Source organism: Mustela putorius, unplaced genomic scaffold (genome assembly GCF_011764305.1).
Source record: "Mustela putorius furo isolate JIRA1106 unplaced genomic scaffold, ASM1176430v1.1 tig00000929_pilon_pilon_pilon, whole genome shotgun sequence".
Lineage (NCBI taxonomy): Eukaryota > Metazoa > Chordata > Mammalia > Carnivora > Mustelidae > Mustela > Mustela putorius.
Genome location: NW_025421520.1, coordinates 4,932,110 through 4,955,075, shown reverse-complemented (window position 1 = coordinate 4,955,075; position 22,966 = coordinate 4,932,110). Strand labels below are relative to the sequence as shown.

The window sequence follows — 22,966 nt, the reverse complement described above, 5'->3', positions numbered from 1 at the left end:
AGAACTGCGCAGGCCTCTCCTCTGGCAGCCCGTCCTGTCTTGCCAGTAGTAAATCACAGACTATGTGCACCTTTTTAAGTTTTCAGCATTACAAATTCTGGAAAAATATGGACTACTTCCTTGAACATCTGACACTTTCTCGTCCCACTGAGTTTCTGCCTTCTCAACTCCAGCTGGCCGGAAGACCACAGTAACCAAGGAGGGAAGAGCGTGTGCTCACTGGGAAGCCCCCACCGTGGGGCACACGGTACCATGGGCCCGTCTCAGAGACTTTGGTGTGTGAACTGAATTATCTTCTGGGAAAAGAAATTTTATGCAATATATCTGCTCAATTCCAGATATAACTTAGGTGAACGAATCGAAATACACAAAAAAGCAGTACGAATAGAGATCAATATAGTTTGCTATAAGAACAGACAAGATCATGGGGCGCCTGGGTGGCTCAGTGGGTTAAGCCTCTGCCTTTGGCTCAGGTCATGATCTCAGGGTCCTGGGATCGAGCCCTGCATTGGGCCTTCTGCTCGTCGGGGAGATTTCTTCCCCCTCTCTCTCTGCCTCTCTGTCTAATCGTGATCTCTGTCAAATAAATAAATAAAAATCTTTAAAAAAAAAAAAAAAGAACAGACAAGACCAATGGAAAAGAATGGAGAATGCAAGGCGATCACGCACATGTGAAACTTTCATGTGCACTGCTCACACAGCCGTACGGTGGTGTTATCACTCAGTGCGATACGGACGGGTTACTACATGGGGCTTCAACTAGTTACTCAATGGAACAGAATAGTCTTAAAACACTTAAAATTTCTGAAATCTGGAAATCCAAGAGACTACAAATATAATAAAATCCACTGTCTTAACCAAGACTAGAAGCTATAAAAAATTATGTACATTCGACTATGCAAAAATTCACTTTTATAAGAAAGAAAATACCAGACTTCCTCGTAGGCACAGGGTGCGTGGTGGGGAGTACATCTCCCAGCCAAGGTCTCATGAACTGGAAAACGGTCGGAGGAGGATGCGCAATTCACAGCAGAGCCGATCCGAGCGGCAAGCCTGAAGCGCGGCCCGTTCGTCCGCGGTCAGAAACCGCAGGAAGGAAGCAGGACCAGGCGGGCGGAAACGCGAAAGGGCAGCAGCACAACAAATGGGAAAGGAAAGAGACAGTTTCCCAAAGGCAGGAGGAGATGAGCTATGACGGCCTTTCTGGCAAAGCAACAAGGTCTCCTAACACGCCAAGTACACACATCCCTCTGTGAGATTAGCGGCGGGCACGCTCTGCTTCACTCTAGTTCAATGTCCGGGAACGTCACGCAGACGCCGAGGAGAACGAAAGAACGAAACAGAGACACCAGGCGGCTCTAGAGAGTTCTCTGGGGTCAGCGAGTGCAGAAGCCTGCAGCTCAGTCGACGCGAGCGGCTCCGCGGGGAACATCCGTGCGCAGACGAGGCTGCGTGGCCAGGACAGCGGCACAACACGCAGACCCCGGGCCTGAGCGATCAGTGAAATGACCGTAAGGGAGTAACAGTGATGCAGAAACAGGACAGTAAGAAGTGAACGAGCTGCTTGGGGATGTTTAAAATCGAAAAGGAACCGATGTGGCAGATGAGAAAGACACACCCCCCGGAGTGGCCACAGGACCCCCGGAGCTGGAGAGGCTGCATTCTCGACCCAACAGCAGAAGGAGCAGAAAGACACCATATTTCTAATAAGGAACATGGTACCAGATGAGACGATCAAGAGCAGAAAGAGCTCTTAGGTGACTTTTTTTAAACACAAAAGAAAGCTCCGTAGATACAGCAGAAGCCGAAGAACAATGACAGGGGAACCAACACCAGACGGGGGAGCGGAGGACTGGTGGGGTCACAGGCTCCCGTCTGTTCACACTGGTCCTCTGGGGGCCCCACCGCAGGGGCCGGACCGAAAGGCATGCCTTAGCAGGCCCCCGTGATGCGGCAGCTAGCCTGGGCCCACCGTGTGACAGCCCCGACCTCATGCGTTCAAATTTGTCTACAGGTTCAAGAAGAAAGTAACTGAGGTGGGAACTTGCAGATGATCAACACGGAAACATTTCTCAGCCTGAAGGCCCCGTGCTCCAGGCTGAAAAGGGTCATCAAGTAAGGAAAGCAACAAAATAGAAAATAACCCAAACTTCGGCACATTTTTTTGTAAAATGTCCAAATATTAAGACTAACAAGAAGATCCTACAGTCTTCCCAAGAGGAGAAAACGTTCCCAAGAAAGGAACAAGAATCCGAATGAGTACGGACAATGGAACGTGGATGAGATTTTCACTGTGAAGGGATCCCGGGGGGTGAGTGGGGCTGGGGAGGCGGCGGCAGGCCCGACGGCGGTGCTCACGGGCGCGACAGCAGGTGGAAACGGGGGGCAGAGACAGCGTGGACTTGAGAGAGCTCTCCTGGGGGGGGGGGCAGGTCTGCAACAGAACCTGAGGGTGCCCTGGATCTGGGCAAACTGGGGCCAAGGTAAACAACTCGTGGATGGGGAAACACTCAGGATAACTGGGCTCAGGGACAGAGACATTTGGCAAAGTGAGCTCTGTGCCTCCATCCTAGGACACCCAAGGGAGATGCGGAGCAGACTAATCCGCGGCTCAGCGCGTACGGACTGTGGAGGTAATTTAAATGCTGAGCCCACAGATGACCCAGAAGGTCCTCCACACTCTAGGCACCAGAAAACACAGTGCTCTCGTGAGAAGATGGCTTCCGGAGGAGAACCCCACACACTGCTGCACCTGTTGAAAGTAGTTTCGCTTGTATTTCTCACGAGAATCTGAAACAGCTCTAGTGAGCGCTCCCCAAACCCAGTGAGCGCAGAACACCGTGCCCCCGACTGCCCACGAGCCCTCGCTGAGACACGGAGATGCGGAGTCCAGTCTCCCCACTGGGGGAGGAGAAGCATCCAGGGTCGTATTCAGTCGCTGGTGCCACCAACGGACAAGACGGGACCGGATTTCCCAGACGTGATGCCCAGCCTCCGCCGCGGGAAGTCCTTTGACGACGCGACGCCAGCAGCCCGGACGGCCAGACCCCGGCCCGGCCCCCGCCTCCCAAGCCCAGCGGCTCCTCACCTGGATGCGGGAGCGGGCCAGGTAGACGTTGGACTTCCACTCGGTCTTCATCTTGCGGTACTGCGAGGACTTGGAGTGCACGAACTGCTTGCTGTAGGGCGCGTTCAGCTCCCCCGTGACCGTGCTCTGGAAGGACTTGGAAGTGCTGGTGCTGTTCAGGGTGTGAGGCCTGCGCGCAGTGGCACGTCAACAGGAAAAAATGAAAGGAAAACTGAAGATATCTCCGAAGAACGCCCAAAGCCGAGCAGGTTCAAACTCTCACTGACAGGAACATACATGGAAAGCCGCCTAGCAGAGCCGCACGGCGAGTTCTCTGACGCGGTCGGCACCGACGCAGCCAGAGACGGCAGGTTGGTAAGCAGCGGACAGAGCAAGCACAGAAACCACTAATACGCCGGGAAACCCTGGGCTGTACTATGTGAAGTTAAAACAAAATACCTTAACACAAACCTCTTGACATGGGCACTCATTTTAGGTTCGGATCGGGCGCAGCCTGTGGGGTTCACGGCGAGGGGGAGCTCCATGAGAGGGTTGCGGCCGTACCGGAAGGCGTAGTTCTCACACGCCTCCACCCCCGGGAGCTGGAAAGGAGCCAAACAGACACAGGGTGAACGTGCGTGATCAAGACCGCGACCGTCCTGAGCTGGCCTGGGGAGGGCCCGACCGGAACTTTCCGGAAGTAACTTGTCAACATACTCCCTGTGAACAAAATGGTCTTTTAACGCGTGTCCTGGTAGCCAGCCTGCACTCAGATCTACTTCAGCACTAACACCCGGAGTTCAGTTTCAAAGCAGAACGTCGTCAACCCTGGCAATTGCTCCTTGAAGAAAAAGACTAACCCACAGAACCGCCACAGGCCAAGCCACACACGTGCCGGCGCCACTTAAAGATCTGACTATCCCGACCCAGTGTGTCCTGACTTACAACTTCGCTCTTTCAACTTGTGTATCTGGAATTTAAAAATTAAATATAGTTAAAAATTATTGATATGGTTTCCTGTCTTGATTTCTTGCTTCTTCCAATTTGACTGCAATGAGCTAGGTTATCATACTCAGTTCCCGGAGAGTGTAGATGATAAGCTAAGGTTTATTTGTAAGACAGTTTTATGTTAAAGGCTTCTTCTAGAATATACTTCTTGTGAAATATTTCTCTACAGACATAAAAGATGCACATCACTTTAGGCAAGGCTCCACCGAAGGAAGGAAGCAGACCTAGAACTCAGTGGCTTGTGCGGTGTCCTCTGCTTCTCCAAAAAAACAAAAACAAAACAAACCCCACCAACCATCAGTGATTTTTTTTCTTGCTCAGGATAATGCCTTATAACCACACAACTCCTCAAAAGCATTGTGTGTAGACTCACTGGCAAACGTGTTAATCATCTTAGTCTTCAAAGACTACAACGAGAGGGCAGAGAAGACCATGTGCTCCTGCGGTCGCTGCCCAGCCGTGCTCTTCCCTCTGCCTCGTCTGCCCCCGCGCAGAGAGCCTGCAGTGTGTGAGCCACCTCAGGGAGAGAATGCCACCATGCACTGAGGTGTCCCCACGAGTCACAGATGGCTTGCGACACGAAGAGAGCAAAGCGCTACCTCAGAGTATCCTAGCGCAGCCCGTGGGGACCGCCACCTGCAGCGGCAAAGGCAGTCCCACTACCACACCCGGCCCGAGGCACTCACGGACTCCGCGATCCGCGCCACTGCAGACACCGTGAGCCCAAACAGGTCTTCTCCCTTCAGATACGCCGGGAAAAGCTGGAGCATTTCCGACTGTTTTCTCACGCATGCCACGGGCTCCAAAATTTTATCCCAAACACCTACACAGGGCCCAAACAGAAACAAAACAATTTAGAACGCACTTGCTCACCGCTGAACACAGAGGACGCAGGACGCGGCACAAACAGCCGAGACGGGCAAACCTCTCAAAGACAGTTTCCAAGTCAAGCCTGGGGGTGGTGAACCGACCACCCTACCACCTGCTTATCAACGACAGTTTATTTTGAAGACTTTACGGAATTTTAGGGAAAAGAATGTGTTACATTAAGGAAATAAAACAGTGAAAGTGGAAAAGAAAGTTTAATGTAACAAATCCCAATAAGAACTTGATTCATTTTCACACGAGGCATATGACTTTGTATTTTTAACTGATCAGCCCAATTAGCAGTATCCAGAAGTAGGTTTCTTTCCTCTCAGATTTAAATTAAAATAGGAAATTCATATTTCCATTGGAATTATCTTCAGGGCATTTTCATACTTTTTTTTTTTTAAAAGAAAACAGCCAGAGTTAAAAAAAAAAAACAATTCCCCGGTACACATCAATAAAATGACAGCCTATGCTCAGAATGAAGAGTCCAACTTCTAGCTCCAAATTTGTTCAGTGTCTGGTAATCCTCATACAAGGCAGCGCACCCTGCATGCTGTGAACACGGTTCTGACACGAGGAGGGTCCCCGACACAAACAGGCGACCCTTGTCCACAGTCACTGCTTTATCACTGAGCGCTCACACACGTATTCTGACTGTGGGTGCGCAAGTCTAGCAAGTGCTGACGAGACGGCCCAGCACAGCCGGCAGATACAGCGACACAAAGAGGCTAAGAGTCACATTTGGGAACCAAAAAATGCACATCTGTTTTCGTACAGTCTGAAACAAACAACAGAAAACGCGGCCATAAAACGTCAGCGGCCGGCTCTGCAGGGCACGCACGTGTGGGTCTTACCTTTAGGAGAGGAATCACTTAAGACCAGATCCTCGTGGCCTTGCTCCACGATCCTGATGACAAACACGGGGCGCCCGTCCTTCTCCTCGATGGAGCACAGGTAGCGACAGCGCCGGTTGGCGTAGCGGGTGCTCCAGTACAGGCGGCTGGCCTCGTAGCCCACGGGGAAGAGCGCTTTGGGCGAATGGAAGGCCTGCATCTGCTGCGGAAGCAGCTGGCCAATCGTGTGGAAGATGAGGCTTCCCACGCGGAACGTGTGGTCGCGCTCCCCGCGCTGCACGATGCTGGCGATCTGTCGCACCTCGTCGCGCTGGACGTAGACCCGTCTGAAGACGGCGAAGTAACTTAACTCCTGCTCGTGAATTCCCTTTGGTTTGTGCATGGGACAAAGCATCGTTTTATCCTTAAAAAACATGCATTGTGCTTTAATGGCGCAGGTGAAGTGGTAAATGTTGGCGCAGCGGAAGCGGTGACAGCCGCTGGTGGCGCCCGTCTTGTGGCAGAAGACGCACTTCATCTGCAGGCCCCTCCTCAGCGCCAGCTCCACGTTTATCAGGGCCCCCGCCTGGGTCTCGTAGACCTCTGTGGACCACAGCGCACAATTCAAGTGGACCCACAGGTCTAGGTCAAGGTTGAGCAGTCTTGCTGGCCCGTCCGTCAGCCCGTCCCCTTCCTCGTGACAGAAGCAACACTTCCGATAGTCTTTGGGCACGGGGTCCGGTTTGAGGGAAGTGCCCAGTTTCTTCAGAAACTCATCTATTTCGTCCTCACAAGGCGGTTTGAAGCCCCCCTTGGGGATGACGATGTGGACGCTCCACTTCTTCCACTTCATCCCTCGCCACTTTTTACTGATGGGCCGACAGTCTTCAAACCCGCCATGCACAGTCCTGAGCCGCGGCTTTAACTTGACCGTTACCTTGAGCTCGTCTGGCTTTGCCTCTACTTTGGCTGCTTCAAACGCTGGAGGGAAAGTGATGGGGGGTGACGCGGGGGGAGAAGCCTCCTCCTGGAGCTGCGGGAGGCAGTGCACGTCCAGAGTGGAGATGTTGTTGCTGTATTGATGGAATGCTCTGGAAGGCGTCTCCTTCACGGGCGACGGTGGCAACGGCGGAGCAGATTCCTGCACAGCGAAAGAACAGAGGAGTAAGAAGAGCAGTTGGTCCCAGAGCAGGAAGCCAAGCAGCAGGGGGTCACAGGGCCTGTGCCCCGGGAGGGGTGGGGGACAGGGGAAGGGTCACACGCAGCAGAGGTGGACAGCAGACACTGCCCACGGTGCCCACGGGCTGATGAGAGCCGGGCCATGTCAGGAGTCCTGCCCCAGGCCTTCTGGACCAGGCTGTATCTCTGGAGAATGTTCTGCTCCTAAACCTTCTCAGACACTCCTCTCTGACCATAATCAAGCCAGAAAAATCAATGCTGAAGAGAGGAGCTATCTGGTTTAATTCGTACAATGGAACGGTGCTTTCCGTTGGACCAAATAAGAACTTCAGAACGTGATCTTCTCTGAGCTTATCCGCACTCGGAAACCCACGTCTGTCCATCTCAGGCGGAACTCGTCGGCATACGTATGAGGAAAGAAGGGGCAATGGTCCCCCATCAAATGCATCGTCTGGAACCCCTCCCTGCGGCTGCCCAGCTCTGATCCGGCTGCTGGAAGCGGTGAGCAGAGAGACAAGCGCCCAGACTTTCTGGGTGCCCTCAGGTTTCCCTGTTCTCACACGACCCCTCCAACTGGGCATCTGAGAAGACACACCTCACATAAATCCAGGAGCAGGCAAGAACTGCACACCAAATTTTAAAAGTATCTGGTAAAAAAGCAATTCTTCCTCTTACAGAAGTTGACACAGTAATTTTTTAGAAGACTGTATTTATTTATTTTGAGAGCATGAGCGGGGTGGGGGTGGGGGGAGAAGGCAGAGGGAGGAGGAGACTCCGTGGAGCAGGGAGCCCCGCCCTAGGCCTTCGGGACCAGGCTCTATCTCTGGAGACTGTTCTGCTCCTAAACCTTCTTGGACACTCCTCTTGATCCCAGGACACTGAGATCACGACCTGAGCCGAAGACAGAGGCTTAACTGACTGAGCCACCCAGGCACCCCAGCATATTTTAATTTAAAGTCTAAATCTATTTGGCATAGAGCTTGATTTCATTACACTGGAGACGACCGCAGCCTCGTCTGCAGCGAGGAAGGACTGGCGGCATTCCCGCCCAAGCAGGCTTCCTTTAACACAAACAGTTCAAAATGTTTATCCAGGGGCGCCTGGGCAGCTCAGGGGGTTAAAGCCTCTGCCTTCGGCCTCAGGTCATGATCCCAGGGTCCTGGGATCGAGCCCCGCATCAGGCTCTCTGCTCAAAGGGGAGCCTGCTTCCCCTTCTCTCCCTGTCTCTCTCTGTCTGCCCCTCTACTTGTGATTTGTCAAATAAATAAATAAAAATCTTAAAAATAAACAAAAACTGTCAATCCATCAACCACACATTGATACACTTAATTCACACAGAATCAGGCACCACAGACCATTTCCACCATGACATGAGCAACATCTTTCTCCCCAAAATACAGCAGTGGGCTCACAACGTGTCTGCGAACAGGCTTTCCCATCAGGGTAAGAGCAATAAAAGCTTTAAGTCCTATTATTGTAATTAAGTCAAGATATTGGTAATTATTTCAGTAAAATTAAAGATATTAGTATTGGTGTTTTATTTATAAATTCTGAACTTTTAAGACATAATTCAAGTCTACCCCCTACCCACCGTCAAATAAGCTGAATTCATCTGAAAAAGCAGCACAGGCTGCCCTTCCTCGGGCATGCAGCATCTACCAAGATGCTACCCAGAGTCTAGGAAGCTCTTCTGTCCATAGCGTAACCCCAAACCATGGAAACCACTCAATATACGCTGTTCCCTGATGGAGACGGTCCTCAACTTACCTTGCTTTCTGAGTTTTTTGCTTGTGTGGTTGATGCATAAAGAATGAAGCAGTTATTACTACAAAAGACGATGTCCTTCTCCACTCTATTGGAGCTTTCTCGGGAATCCTGTGAGGCAAAGAGAAACGTGTGGGAATCTAGAGCCAAAGTTTCCTAAGAACACGTTCTATCCATTGTTGGTTTTTATGTTCTGTTAAAAGTGAAAGTAGTTCTCTATCTTAAAAGTAAAAAAGTAACTCCCTGCCAATATTTAGCATATAATTTAGCCAAAGAGAAAATAAGTGTATAAAAATAAACTTTATTATCCGTATTTTACTCTATTCAGACATATGGGCGTCTTATAATGTCCAATTTACCCGTCTGCTGTCACCGTTTGGTTTTAAGCTAAACACGTCAAATATACACTAAGGCTCCTGGGCAGAACCGGAGTCCCACAGAGCCGCCGTGACCGGGCGGGACACCTGACACAGCAGCGGAGCACCATAACCAAGCGGGACACCTCAGCGGAGGGACACCCTAGTACCTTGCTCACAAAGGCCAGGTCTCTGAACGACTTGCGCACGCCGCTCCCGAGGACCACCACCTTGCAGTGACAGCACCACTGCGGCCTGAGTGCCGCACTGTCGGCTCTCCCGGGACCAGAGTCCTTATATCCGGAGAGACCTAAGTGCAGAAGACGGCCATTAGGGAGCCACATTAACCAGCTACCCGATGCAGGTGTAAAGCTAAATCCACTCAGAACACGGCTCATCTGACATACCTGATTTTATTCTTTTTTTAATAAAAACCTTATCTCTCAAGCAGTGGTTACAGGGCAGCTATTACGCGTGTGCCCCTGGAGCACAGAGGGACACACCTGTCCTCACGCAGCTGAAACAGCGCTCACACGCGAGGGGTGCAAGAGGACACCAATCCGCCACGAGATCAACATTCGCCCTACATGCAAAGCGAGTGGGGCGGGGGACACTACCTCTGCTTGAGGGCTAGGACAATAAAAAATGTTTTAGGAGAGACGGAAGAGATACATGTACAAGAGTCCTAAATGTGATCCGGGAAGTCGCCGAGGGCTAAGGAGAGTCCCAGGGCCAGGAGACAAGCGTGGTCAGGCACACTCGGGGCGTACCATCGCGTGGGCTGTGGAGGCGGAAGGCAGGACAGGGAAAGTGAGTGAGGCGAGAGCAGCCTGGAGGCCGAGCCCGGAAGCCCACACGGGCAGCTCTGGGTCAGAGTTGGTGGATGAGGAGTGAGGCGCTGCCAGGCCCCGAGAGCGCGGCCAGGACTGAAACAAGAGTCCGAGGGAATGGGGCGAGGCAGCAGCCCTGGAGCAGCTCATCCGTGGGGAGAGCAGGGCTCGTGAGGACAGGGCACTGGCCCAGCAAGACGCAAGTGGGGGTGCAAGGCACAGAAGGAGAGGGGCACAGTCACAGATGCTGGCCTCGCGTGCACCCGGAAGCCAGGCCGTCGGGGCGGCGGGCCCTCCGGGAGACACAGAACAAAAGCTGCGGAGGGCGAGCAGCTCGCAGAGGGAGCCGGCACTCCGCCAGTGCCCCGGTGACTCTGACTCCCAGCCACTAAGGTCAAACCACAGCACAGAAGACGGAGCACCCACAGGAGGCCCAACTACCCAGGACTACATACCAACACGCCACTACCTGTTCAAAACTAAAGTGGGATTTTATTTTAATTTTTGAAGTAAGATGTAAAAAAAATTTTTTTTAAGATTTTATTCGACAGACAGAGATCAAAAGCAGGCAGAGAGGCAGGCACAGAGAGAGGGGGACACCGAGCAGAGAGCCCGATGCGGGGCTCGATCCCAGGACCCTGAGATCATGACCTGAATCGAAGGCAGAGGCTTAACCCACTGGGCCGCCCAGGCACCCCTTGAAGTGAGATTTTTAAAGAGAATAAGCTTGTGAGTGGAGAATGAATCTGAGGTTAACAAAAGGCAGACTGGCTCACCATTGCTTGTTGGAGGGAAAGGCCCATCGGGCTGCTTCAGCCGGTACGAGCTGGCTAATCTGGGAGGGTTTGCAGGTCCTGGCGGCGGCCCACGAAGAAATAAATGCTGTCGACACTCCAGGCCTGGGTTTACTCTGTGGCTACCGACCAAACCCATTGATGGAACATCTGGAGCATTACTGACCTCATAGCTGTTAGGAATTCGGACGTGAAGAAGGTCGGAAAATGCAGCCACCACACTGCTAATGTTCTAGAACACAAGTGTAAACACAGAGTTAGCCCCGGAGGCCACAGTGAGCCACAGGCGTGGGTGAACGCCGTCTGCCGGACATGCACGGTGCGAGCAAATCCAGCCACTTTCACTTATACTTAAGAGTCTCAGGGGAAAAAAATAATCGTTTTAATGGATCAGTACCCCCATCAAGCTTTCCTGAGCAGAAATCCTCACACAAGGATCCCAATTAGCGTGACGCATTTGTGCGACCGTTCAAGTATTCGAGCTACGGTCACCGCTGCAGGAGGGAGGGAAACCTAGGTCTCACCGCTGGGCAGAAACTGCCTCGAGTGGACTTCGTCCAGTGCCGGGCAGAGAGCGCTGTGTCCCTCCCCCCACCCACCGGGCTAAGCTGTACCAATGGCCAGAACGTTCTATCACTGGACCATAGTGTGGAGGCCAACATCCTCACCGAACCAAAACAGAAAAAAATTCTCAGGAATTTATTAGCATTTGATCGGGGCAGCTGCTACCTGGACGTTCGCACTACTCCTGTAAAACTGAGCGCCGACCAAGTTCTTTCTCACGGCTCTATTTTCTATGTGTAGTTCTCAAGAGGTTTCTCTCTGAAGGACACACGCTTTACCAAGAACATGAGAACACGAGCTTCATTTTGGCCTGGCCTCCCCGGAGAGCCACGTGACGCTCACTCAGGGTCTCAGAAGCAGCCCGGACACCGGACCGCTCGTCCTCGCTCTGGGGGCTTCTGCCCGCCACGACCCTGCTGTGCATGTCTCGCTCTAAGCCGCCCGACGCCCCGTAAGAACGTGGACAGTTTATGATGTTAAAAAGGAATTTCGTCTTTACCTCGGCAGCTGTAGGATGCAGGGTTATTGCCACAGATATAAGACCCGATCTGGGACCGTTTGGGGATGAACCAAAAGGTGGTGTGAAAAATAAAGTGCCTGGCTCAGCTTTGATGTCATTCCTTCTCGATTCCAAACCTTAAGTGGGGGGAGAAAGAGGAAGGAAGGAGAGAGGGAAGTGGGGAGAAAGGAAAGATGACGGAGTGTTAATGGCTTTTCAAAATCAAAACGTGAACGTCAGTAAACCGGCAGATGGTAACGACAAGTACTTTCACCGAGAACGTTCTGTACCTTTCCCAGCACTGCTCGGAAGAATCGGAATAATGGGCGACGGCACGGGCTCTGGAGGCTCCTCTTTGACCAAGGACAAATCTGGGTATCTGCTCACTTCCATCCCCACCACACTCTCAGGGGAGGACGAGGGAACGAAACTGTCAGGAGTGTCCCGATCAGCACCGTGATCCTGAATCCTGAGAGAAGAACACAGATTACACGGTCGACATGGGCACGTCCACCACTGGGGGCTTCCTGCAGACCCAGCCCTGTCCACGAGCGGACCAGGAGGTTCCCCTGGATAATGGCAATGACGTAAGAAGCCAAAGAACAGGTTCGGGGCCAAACAAGAAATCTCTCGGAAAAAGACCCAAGAAACACATCCAACTATGAAGCAATTTAATGAACTTCAACACCAAAGTGTAAAAGACTTGCCAAGACGTTCAGATTACCACATAGCAGAAGAAGGCCGATACTCACACCTCTGGCTAGTTCCAGGTCCCTGAGACTATGGAACAGTCTGCAGCCAGAAAATGAAAGAGCCATCTCGCATACCCCCACAGGCACACCCGCAGAGCCCTCCGGGCTGCTGCTCGTAGAGGCAACGGGGCGGGGGGGGGGGGGACCTTTGTCATTAGAGTTTCACAGGCCTTTATTTTTCCTAATTGATCAAGTACAGTGGAAGAAGGGAATAGTCTAGCCCAAGAATCTAGAGGTTAACTAGGGTAACTGAGGTCAGGGGGCAAGTGTGGTGTCAAGCCACTGCTGTAGGGTACCCCCAAACCTGGGGTCTCCCAGCACCCCCAAAAGGAGACACTGTTATGTGGAGAGAATTTGAGCAGTAGCATTATGAGGAGACCCAAGAGTGGCTTCAGCTTCTAGAATGGGTCCCTGTGAAGCAGTAGTGCCCTACCCTAGGGCGCAACACACGCATATAACTGCCCCCGATTCAGGGATCGAGCAAGCTCCAGCAGCACAATGCAGAAGAGAGCAGGGAGACTGGATTCTAAATCTGGACAAGTAACGTCTTTTTGGCCCACAGTTGTCTCCTTGGTGGAGTAAGGGACTTAATCTACATGATGTCTCATCAAGCAGAGGGCAGTTATCCGATTAGCTAAAGGAGAATCACCGGACGAAGTACATGAGAACCTTTCCTAGACCTAACGAGGTGGGGTGTGGTTACCTACTAAGGGAAACGGTTTCTCCCCAGAGTCTTGGGTCTAAAGAACTAACAGAAAGAAGTACAAAACTGGACGGGCCAGTCCTTAAATCCTCCTCCCCAAAGGCATTCTCCAGGATCTGCGACTGCTGCCCTTTGATTTCAGACATCTGCAAACATCAGTAAGTGACAATGATCTCCGAGATATTTTGCATACAGACTCCTACTGCCTTAATGTTCATTTACGTGTTGAACTTAAACCATCTAAGAACTGAAAAATGTACAAACTAATTACTTTTAATAGTTAAGAATGTCTTATAAACTAAGTCCTAGAGAAAACCATTCAAATTTTCACCCCTTCCATGTTTTTACATGCTATCCCTGCAATCCGTACAGACACGCTATATACATATTTTTTAAAAAATGAAATACCTAAAAAATGTGCAAGAAAAAGAACTTCTACCTTAATTCTTCCTGATTATTATGAGGAGGTGTTGGCAGGGAAGCTGGAACATCCACTGTCTTGGGGCCTTGAGCAATAGCCCTGGCCAACAAGTCATCCTGGGGTCTGAACGGCAGCTGAAATGGTTTAGGTCCTAGACTTTTGGTAACTGGAAAAGCGAAAACACAACCAAAAACAGATTTAGTCAAAACGGATACATGGGGGAGAAGAGAAGGTCACGACTTGACTGCCTTTTCACCAAACACAGCTGAGAAAGGCACACTCCTCAGAGGTGTGCGACTCAGAGCGGTACGGTCATACCTTCATGGCTCATTAATACTCCAGCTCTTCCGGCAAGTTCTTCAGTTGTCGCAAAACCATTTGCCATCTTCTGACAAGCCATAGGAGGTGGTGTAGGAGGAAGAGAGGCAGGGGGTGTTGGAGGATTACTTAAATTATTCTGCTGCAGGAGACCAAAAAATTTTAAATTATATGCTACAGAGCAAATATGCCATGACCTTGCTAAAACTTAGTTCTGTGAATTTTTAGCACATGGAAGCAAGGCTACAGAAATGTCATCAAGACGCATCTTCATTCCTAAATGAACACCAAGAAGAAAAATAAATGGACAAGGCCAGGAGGTTTTTTGGTGGGAGAAATACTCGGGCTTATATGGACCAGTTCGCCATTTGCTTACTCTGCCCAGCTTGAGTACTTGAAATTAAGAACCAAAGTAACATTATTCTATTCTATACATCTTTCAAATTTCATTGTTATAGCCAGTGAAAGACAGCTTTAAAATTCCACCAATAAATTGCAGAACGTTCTCAAGAATTCCATTATTCAATTCTCATTAAGATATGCCCCAGGTCCATTAAAAGAAACAAAAAACAAAAACAAAAAAACCTTGAGAATTTGTGGTCCTAATCCTATCATTACAACTCATAGCCTCAATATTAGAATCTGGACTGTCCAAAACCTCTGTAAGATGCGAAAGTCTTAGCAATAACACGGAAATGGCTGACTCGTTAACAAACGGGAGTCCCCTCCAAACACTTCTCTCTGCTTAGCATGTCATCGATTTGTCATTGTTCATGGATGGGTCCGTCTCTCAGGGATTGTTGGAATCTACCAATAATACCGTGAGAATCGAGTGTAAGGTGAAATTACAAATCTTGCAAAGATCGGGGATCTCATGAAGGTAATGAAGTGTGTTGGAGAGCAGCTCGCATCAGAAGAGAAGGCATTTACAAGAGTGAGGACAGGCTCTAACTGAAGAGAAAAGCCGACAATGACAATAAATGGAGCGTCACAAGAGAATGACTTTAATACTAAAGTAAGAAGAGAAGCCCTCCAGAAAACTGATGATACTCTCAAATATTTTTTGCAAAAAGATCATTTTACGTAAGTCAGATGTGAAGTAAGAATGTCTAAATAAGGCTATTATAAAACGTTGCTAAAACAGTAACCCCAAAAGATAAATTTGAGTTAGTTTGGTATTTTAGTTTAAGAATTACTGTCTAGTTGTATTATTACCTAAATCATTAGACAAAATACACTTTTCAATTTTTTTCATTTCATTTTCCAGGGAAAACTGCTAACTACATCTTTTATTCTATTTACTATGTATTTGGATTCTTTTTAAAGAGTTAATAAAGGTTATAGGAAAACGGGTATTTTCTCTACCATGGAAATACATAAGGGATGTTCTTCACTATTTGTATTCTTACCTATAAAAAATTACAAATATTTATGTTAGAAACTCTTCATCCAGGGAAATTTTCACCTTTTAGCTGAACTAATAAAGTTTAAATGAAACTTCGAAGATTAGATGGAAAAACAAGACAAGCTCTCCCAATTCTGATATGGTATCCAAAGAGGAAGCAAGGTAAGACCTTGGCGAAGAAACATACCTTGTAGATCAACTGAGAATAGTAATCCGAAACCCCTTCAAGGGTAGCACTGCCAAAAGTTCCTAGAAGTCGGCTCCCACTATTAAATTGGCCACTGCCATAAGGAAGAAAGTGCGCAAAGTTCACTCCAATGATTGGTTCCATTAGAGGGAGCAGAGAGAGCTGCTATTAAAAAACACATTGAAGAGTAATGTACACGGTCAACAAAACAGAGCGTTTCGCAACTTTTCTAAGACCCAAGGCAACTTAGTCCAATAAGGCGTGACAAAAACAAGACTTAAAAATTTCGAGTATCAAAATGCTAGAGTAAGTAAGTGAGAGAGACCACAGAATCTCTAGGATATATTTAAAAAGGAGCTTTACTCTCATCTGTCTTAAAGGGATGCTACCAGGCCTCTAGCAAGAAAAACATGTTCCTTATCTTTGCTCAGCAAGAATCAGAGCATGAAGGGAGGCCAGGGACCCCCCGTGGCACTCTTAGGGGCCGTCTCCCACCCTCTGTGACAACCACAAAGGCGTAAGAACAGAGTTTACTGCGGGGAGACCGGCAGCTGCATTTCCTTGCATCCAGAGTCACGAGTAACCCAGACAGTTCCTCTTGGTGCTGAGGCTGCTCCTTCTGACCACAAGTAAATCCTGACCGTCACCTACCAATCCACCTGTCTTACTGCCATTTTCGGGCGCCAATAGGATATGGTGCGGTTTTGCTCGCGATCAGGAAATCTACTAGACTCTTTGTTGAGACATCACTTATCTTTATAATTACTTTACTTAGGAAATATGGCGATAAGAGAAAATTTCAGTTTAACGGGGTTGAAAACGCATGTGACGCCTCACTTGACTTTTTAAAGGAGCTGCTCCGAGCGACTCACCTGCTTCAGGTGGGTAAAGGAGTCGGTGGTGGCGTACATCGCTGGTTTCTCCTCTTCATCCTTCTTCCTTTTCTTGGAGCGAGGTGCGGCCTTCTCCCCTGTCCTCTGAGTCCGTTTGCTTCGAGGTTTCTTGGTTTCACCTCCTCCATCTGTTTTTGGCAATTGGTTGTTGCCACATCCAAAACCACCGTGCACCGGAGCCCCCAAAGTTCGCTAATGTAATTGGAAAGGTCGAGAGGTAAGTGGACTGTGCGCGCGCCGGCCCCTGAAGTTCATGCCCATCCAGTCCTGTCCCATGACGCACCTTCCTAACGGGTACTATGAGTCAGGGAAAGGCAGTGGCCTCTTACGGTCTGTTTTCTGAGTGATCATCCCCTTTTCAAACACTATTCTCAAGTACAGAAATTGGTAAGCTGCAAAGCTTGCAGAAAGACCAGAATTCTTAATGTGGCTACTCTCCATCTCAGAGCAAGCATTACTCCTTAGGTGGGACCACCCGTGCAGACCGGCGCTCCCTGGTCCTGCTCTCTGGAGACTGTGGGGAAGGTGCGCTCTTGGCCGGGTGCCCACGACAGCCCCTGCACTGCGGTCCTGGGGAGTTCTTTTGGGTTTCCCTTAGGAATGGGTGAAATACAAGGTCTGTCCATAGCCTATGCACCTTCGCTGAGAGGAATAGCTAGCCTTGGATCAGTAAAAATAAACAAGGCCGGACATTCAAATTAGCTCACGGTCACAAATGTGACTGGGTAATAACGGCTCTATACTTAAAGTCCATGAGAGGGGCTACACGTACGCTAGCAAATGAGTGCCCCCGCCCCTTTATTTAAGCCTTTCTCTTTACTTAATGGCTAAGAAGAAGTGAGAATAAACCAGTCCTTGAAGAGGTTCTAGAAGGTACTGCTGTCAATACCTAATAATATGGAAATATTTTTAGGGGCCATTGTTTTAAAATGTTACAGTTATACTTTGTTAGATAGGTAACTAGAGTTGCTACATGTATTTTGATGTATTCTGCACTGAATCTTTGAGTGCTTGAAGATTACAGTTTCCGGTTTTACTCTAAATGGCTTGGACAACGCATGGCAACATTTTTTTCTGTAAACAGACCAGCAGTAACATTTCAGACTCTGCAGTCCAAACAGCACCTGTCGTAACCACTCAACTCTCTGCCCGGGCAGCGCACTCAGCAGAGAACAAGTGTGGCCATGGTCCAATGAACTTTTAAATCCATGGACACTGAACTTGAATTTCATATAATGTTCACATGTTGTGAAATATTACTCCTTAGATTTTTTTTTCAGCCATTTGAAAATGTAAAAGCCATTCTAAGCTCAACAAGAAAGGGTAAAATGTCCAAGCAGGCTCAGACTACACATCCCAGGACGAGATAATGGTTCTCAAAAAAGCAGTCCCAGAGTAGCAAAAGGAGTACCTCCTGGGTGGGGTGCGTCAGAGATGCATCTTCCCTGGTCCCACTCCAGACCTCCTGAAGGAGAAACTCTAGGAGTGAGGCCCAGCACCCTGTGTTTCAACAGGCCCTTTAGGTGATGCTGATATATTCAAATTCTGCCCCTCTCCATGTTCATATGCAGAAGAACCACCATGGCTCTTATTAAAGAACACATTCTGATTGGAAAGTCTGTGCTGCAGATTAACATTCTGCATTTCTTAAGAAGCTCCCAGGTGAGCTCAATGCTACTGATCCCCAAGGGCTGTCCTTTGAGTAGCAAGGACCTAAGAATTTCTTATTGGGTTATAAGAGATTAATAATGTAGTTGTTTATTAAGTACGTTTAGGTCAAGCACTTTAAGTGCACTGCAGACATTATCTCTAATCCTCACAACTACCGTAAAAAGCAGGCATTATCACATTTCAAAGAATACTTCTAATTACAGGAGAGCACAAAGGTTAAAAAATCATCCAAATGTCTGCCTGAAATAAAAAGTTAACATTTTAATGTATCTGTGTTCAGTATGTTACTTATGCCTACAGACACTGTGTTAAAACACAATGGACACACTTTGTATTCTTTTATTTTAGTGGCCTGACACATTGTTTCCCATAATATTAAACATCCTTATATAGCATAAATTTTAGTGGCTGCAACAACAAAAGAGAAAAAAAAAACAACACTTTCAGATATAGCTTAAAGAAACAATAATTTTTAAAAAAAAGAAACAATAGTGTAATCAGTAACTACTATACTAAACTTACTTTCTCTGAAATTCTCTCATTTTTTTTCATTAATAGAACATTAGCTATGCATGTGGTTGCATCTTTGCATATTTTAGAATTTTATATTCCTATGCCAGATTCCTCAATTTGTAATCAGTAGGTCAAAGGTATGTACCTTTTCCAGACATTACCAGCAGAATGTGTTTTAACGGTTAATCCTTGCAGCAACCCTACATAACAGGGAATACTACTACTCCTGCTGTGTACAGATGAGGAAATCAAGGTATAGAAAGGGCCGAACATGCCCAGACCATCCTCCTGGTAAGTGATGACACATGAACTTTATACAGGCTGAGGAAGAACCTCCTAAACCTCCCAGGAAGGCCCTACTACTCACTGCACAGCAACCAGGAAGGTGCTCTTCTCCTAACCCCAACTCACATGTGAATAAGCAGACTGAGCATGGATGAAAACTTGGTCTACCCAACTACCGCCACAGTAATTTTGCCTGTCATGTGACTAGAAAGTAAATGGGATTTCATCATTTGTAAACTGGGGGTAATAAGTGTTCCTGCCAAATGACTAAATGATATCTCAGGCAATTGCTCAGCATAGGATACCTACCTGGAATATGGTAAGGCACCATTACCCTTAGTAATAAGGCACCCGACCCCTTGTCACCCTCCTAAACGGATATGGGAATATGTGACACAGTCCAAACATGTATACATCTACAAGTGATCTCACTCCTTTTTCTATCATAACATCCTCTCTATATAACATAATCATCAGTACTAAGACTTCAATCCCACACACTGGGTACTTATGTGCTAATACTATACTAAGTACTAAGAATACAAAGGTCCTCAGGACATAGCCTCTGCCCCTCAAGAAGCTGTTGCAGTGGCATTCTAAAGACTGCTATGTGAGCACATGTGCATCGGCGCATCTGCAAATGGCTGAGCTGAGAAAGGTCTAGGGAAGATGATTCTAGAACTGAGTTGTAAAAGAAAAGAAGACGTTGGCCAGATGTCAAAAAGAAAGGATAGCAACTGGCAGAAACAGCTGCAAATGGCCCCACGTGGAAAGGTGAATTCAGAAAGGCCTTCAAGGGGATTGCAAGCAGTTAGGTATTCCTACGGGGACAGAATGCAGTGGAGAAAGCGGTTAGAGACTGGGTAAATTGGTGGCGACAAATAAGACTGAAAAAATGTTACCACTAAAGTTTACAGAAGTTAACTGAATCTATCAAGGCAGCAGCCAAACTCTACAAAATGGTCAAACACACAAATAAGAGAAAACAAAGAGTAAGAACACTTGCTACAAGAATGGCTTCATTAACAACCTTAAAAATGAAAATCTGAACAAATTTACCACTTCAGCCCATTCAATTAAGAAATGAAAATTGGGGGCGCCTGGGTGGCTCAGTGGGTTAAGCCGCTGCCTTCGGCTCAGGTCATGATCTCAGGGTCCTGGGATCGAGTCCCGCATCGGGCTCTCTGCTCTGCAGGGAGCCTGCTTCCTCCTCTCCCTCTCTCTGCCTGCCTGTCTGCCTACTTGTGATCTCTGTCAAATAAATAAATAAAATCTTTAAAAAAAAAAAAAAAGAATTGAAAATTGTAGGGGTGCCTGGGTGACCCAGTGGGTTAAAGTCTCTGCCTTCAGCTCAGGTCATGATCCCAGCGTCCTGGGATCGAGTCCCGCATCGGTCTCTCTGCTCAGCAGGGAGCCTGCTTCCCTTCCTCTCTCTTTGCCTGCCTCTCTGCCTGCTTGGGATCTCTCTCTCTCTCTCTGTGTCAAAAAAATAAATAAAATCTTTATAAAAAAAAAAAAAAAAGAAATGAAAATTGTCAAATCCCAATGAGAAGCGTTATAGGGAAAGCTTTATGAACGATGCAGCAATGGCACTGCGGCTTCTGGATGGCAAGGAAGTGAGAGCGCGGGAGCAGAGCAGCTCCTGCAACCTGGGAAACCCAGCCTGGCTGAGAGCTTAAGGCAGTTCAGGGAAATGCAGGGCATGGAATCCTGTATAGGTATATTTAGAAAGTACCTCTTCATCCATTTAAAAAAAAAAAAAAAAAGGCAAACTCAGTGTTTTGTACCTTAAAAAGGGCAGAACAGTAATACATGGGAAACTATAAAGATAAAATAGTAACTTAAAATAATGTAAGATTCCATTTGTATAAAACTAAGTATTAATACATTGTAACACAATTGATTCCCAAAACGGGTTACCCTGAGAGCCCTGAGAGTCCCCATGGGTATGAATGGGTGCAGAGCTATCCTCTGCATTCCAAAGATGTTAATGGAAATTGCATACTTATTTGCAATAAAGATACAGACGTTCACTTTTTGCTTCAGTTAGTTAGATCATCTCAATGCAGTGACCATCAGCTGACAGCCACATGTCACATATGAAATGCATTACTAGTACATGTCTTTGATTTCTGAATAAAAAGCAAGCAAATTATTACTTAAAATGGTTTAAGGGTGGGAGTCAAAACATGGGCTCCTCAGAAGTATAAACAACAAAATTAAAGTTTGTCTTTTAGAGTAAAAAGTTGCAAAGCCTTGTTGAAATTAGTATCGTGGCTGGCACCGATCTGCTGCGGCTAGAACTGAAAACAAACAGCAAACGGGATTTGTGGCTTTTAGGGAGCACACTTACCAATCCTTCGACTGGGTTCTGCCTCTCAACTGGTTTGTTATCCTTTGTACAGTCTTCTTCAGAACAAAAGCTGCCTTCAGGTTTTTGACTTAACAGGGAAGATGATTTTTTATTTTTCAGCAGATGTTTCAGAAGTTCATTGCCCGACTCCCCCTTGGCAGCAGGGGCCCCAGCAGACTGGGGAGGACTCTGCCCCGAGGAGACGGGCCCGGCCGCCGCTCTCTCCTCGGCCTTCCTCCCCGTCTGCTCCCCCGGCTCAGGCCCGTCCTGGCCCGGGCACTGCTGCAGCGGCTGAGCCGACTCTGGTGTGGCCTCCTCGGCGGCGGCAGGGGGTTCCACGGAGAGCTTCTCTGCCTCCGGGTTGGCACACGTCTGCGGATTTGGGGTTCCCTGCGGTAAGTCCCCGTGGGGCAGCTTGCTTTCCAACTCCACGCCCTGCTGGCCGGCCGCCGTGCCCGGAGTCGACGGGCGGCCGGGCTCGGCCGAGTCCGGGTCGGGCTGCGGCGGCGGCTCGCTGGGCGTGCTCACCGTGGGCATGGAGGTAGTTTCTGAGACACTCGGGGTCGGTGGGGCCGTTATGTCGGAGTGGGGGGTGGACGGCGCCCTGGTGGATTCCACATCCTCGTCTTTCTTCTTCTTTCTTGTTCTTTTCTTTTTCCCTTTTTCTTCGGGGATTATGTCGGAATACAACTGGATGAGAGACTGGGCCGACCCTGGGTAACTCTGTCCATGGGTGGCGGCAGGGTCTTGGCCGCAAGGGAGACTGCTGTTAGCCACCGCAGGGGCCGCAGGGAGGGCAGGTGGGAACGGAGGCCGCACGGGGGACTGCGGGAAGCCGGCCCCGGGAAGCCCTCCGTGCACCTGCTTGACAGCATGGAAATTCGGGCTTCCGCCAGGTACTGAGGGTGAATCAGGAACGAAGGGGGGCGGTCCCACCTGCCTTCGCTCGGCGGTTTGCAGGAAAGTCTGAGCGGGAGGGGAGTTCATGGGTGCCGGCGGCACGCTCTGCGGCTGCGAGCCCGGCCCCATCGGCTGCTGGTGCTGTGGGGACTGCTGATGGGGCCTGGGAGGCGGGGGGAAGTCACAGGGCAGGTCGGAACCGAAGAACGGCATCTGGGAGCGCAGCGGGCCGTGAGGCTGCACCCCGCCCTGCTGCAGAGCCCTCTGCCTGTCTACCTCCTGCATGAGCTGGATTCGTTGTCTTTCCTGCTGTTCTCGCAAACGTTCCTTCCGTTCCCGTTCCTGGAAGCTTTCACTGAACGGGTTATTGTCATCAAACTCCACCCGCGGTGGCGGTCCACTCTGTGGATTCGCCCCGGGCGCCGGCCCCGGGGCCGGTGTGCAAGTTCGTATTGGTAACTGGGCGACGGGAGGCTGCATCCTTGCGGGATTAAGGGGCAGGTGGGCGGCAGCACTGGGAGGCTGCCACCCCGGCAAGCCAGGCATTCTAGCAGGGCTAGCGTGGCCCGAAATGACCGCTGCGTGCGGCAGCGGCTGTGGCACCATGGGGAAGCCGGGCTGGCTCAGCGCAGGCGGGGCAGCGCCCGGGACGAGCGGCGGCCCGGGAGGCGGGGCCATGGCGCACTGCTGCTGCTGCTGCTGCTGCTGCTTGATGCGGTAGTCCTCGATCAGCTCCGCGTGCTCCTTCTGCTGCTTGCGGATCTGGAAGCACAGGAAGTCAGGCTTACTCGTGTACCTACA

General features: G+C 49.3%; 1 protein-coding gene across 16 annotated transcripts in view; it reads right to left on the bottom strand.

The window, feature by feature from the left end:
• Positions 1-22,966, bottom strand: part of KMT2C (lysine methyltransferase 2C) — a 269,946-nt gene that overhangs the window by 5,546 nt on the left and 241,434 nt on the right. For 7 of the 16 annotated variants that reach the window (XM_045086329.1, XM_045086335.1, XM_045086336.1 and 4 more), the window contains 14 exons: positions 21,266-22,927; positions 16,423-16,635; positions 15,551-15,715; positions 13,959-14,100; positions 13,659-13,806; positions 12,055-12,233; positions 11,765-11,901; positions 10,684-10,933; positions 9,248-9,387; positions 8,725-8,832; positions 5,800-6,919; positions 4,762-4,898; positions 3,527-3,669; positions 3,089-3,257 (listed from right to left, as the gene is read on the bottom strand). In XM_045086329.1, the coding sequence (XP_044942264.1) occupies positions 3,089-3,257; positions 3,527-3,669; positions 4,762-4,898; positions 5,800-6,919; positions 8,725-8,832; positions 9,248-9,387; positions 10,684-10,933; positions 11,765-11,901; positions 12,055-12,233; positions 13,659-13,806; positions 13,959-14,100; positions 15,551-15,715; positions 16,423-16,635; positions 21,266-22,927 (4,713 nt within the window). Of the gene's footprint in view, positions 1-3,088; positions 3,258-3,526; positions 3,670-4,761; positions 4,899-5,799; positions 6,920-8,724; positions 8,833-9,247; positions 9,388-10,683; positions 10,934-11,764; positions 11,902-12,054; positions 12,234-13,658; positions 13,807-13,958; positions 14,101-15,550; positions 15,716-16,422; positions 16,636-21,265; positions 22,928-22,966 lie in introns of those variants that run through there. The other 9 variants (XM_045086339.1, XM_045086340.1, XM_045086341.1 and 6 more) reach the window with 6 other exon arrangements.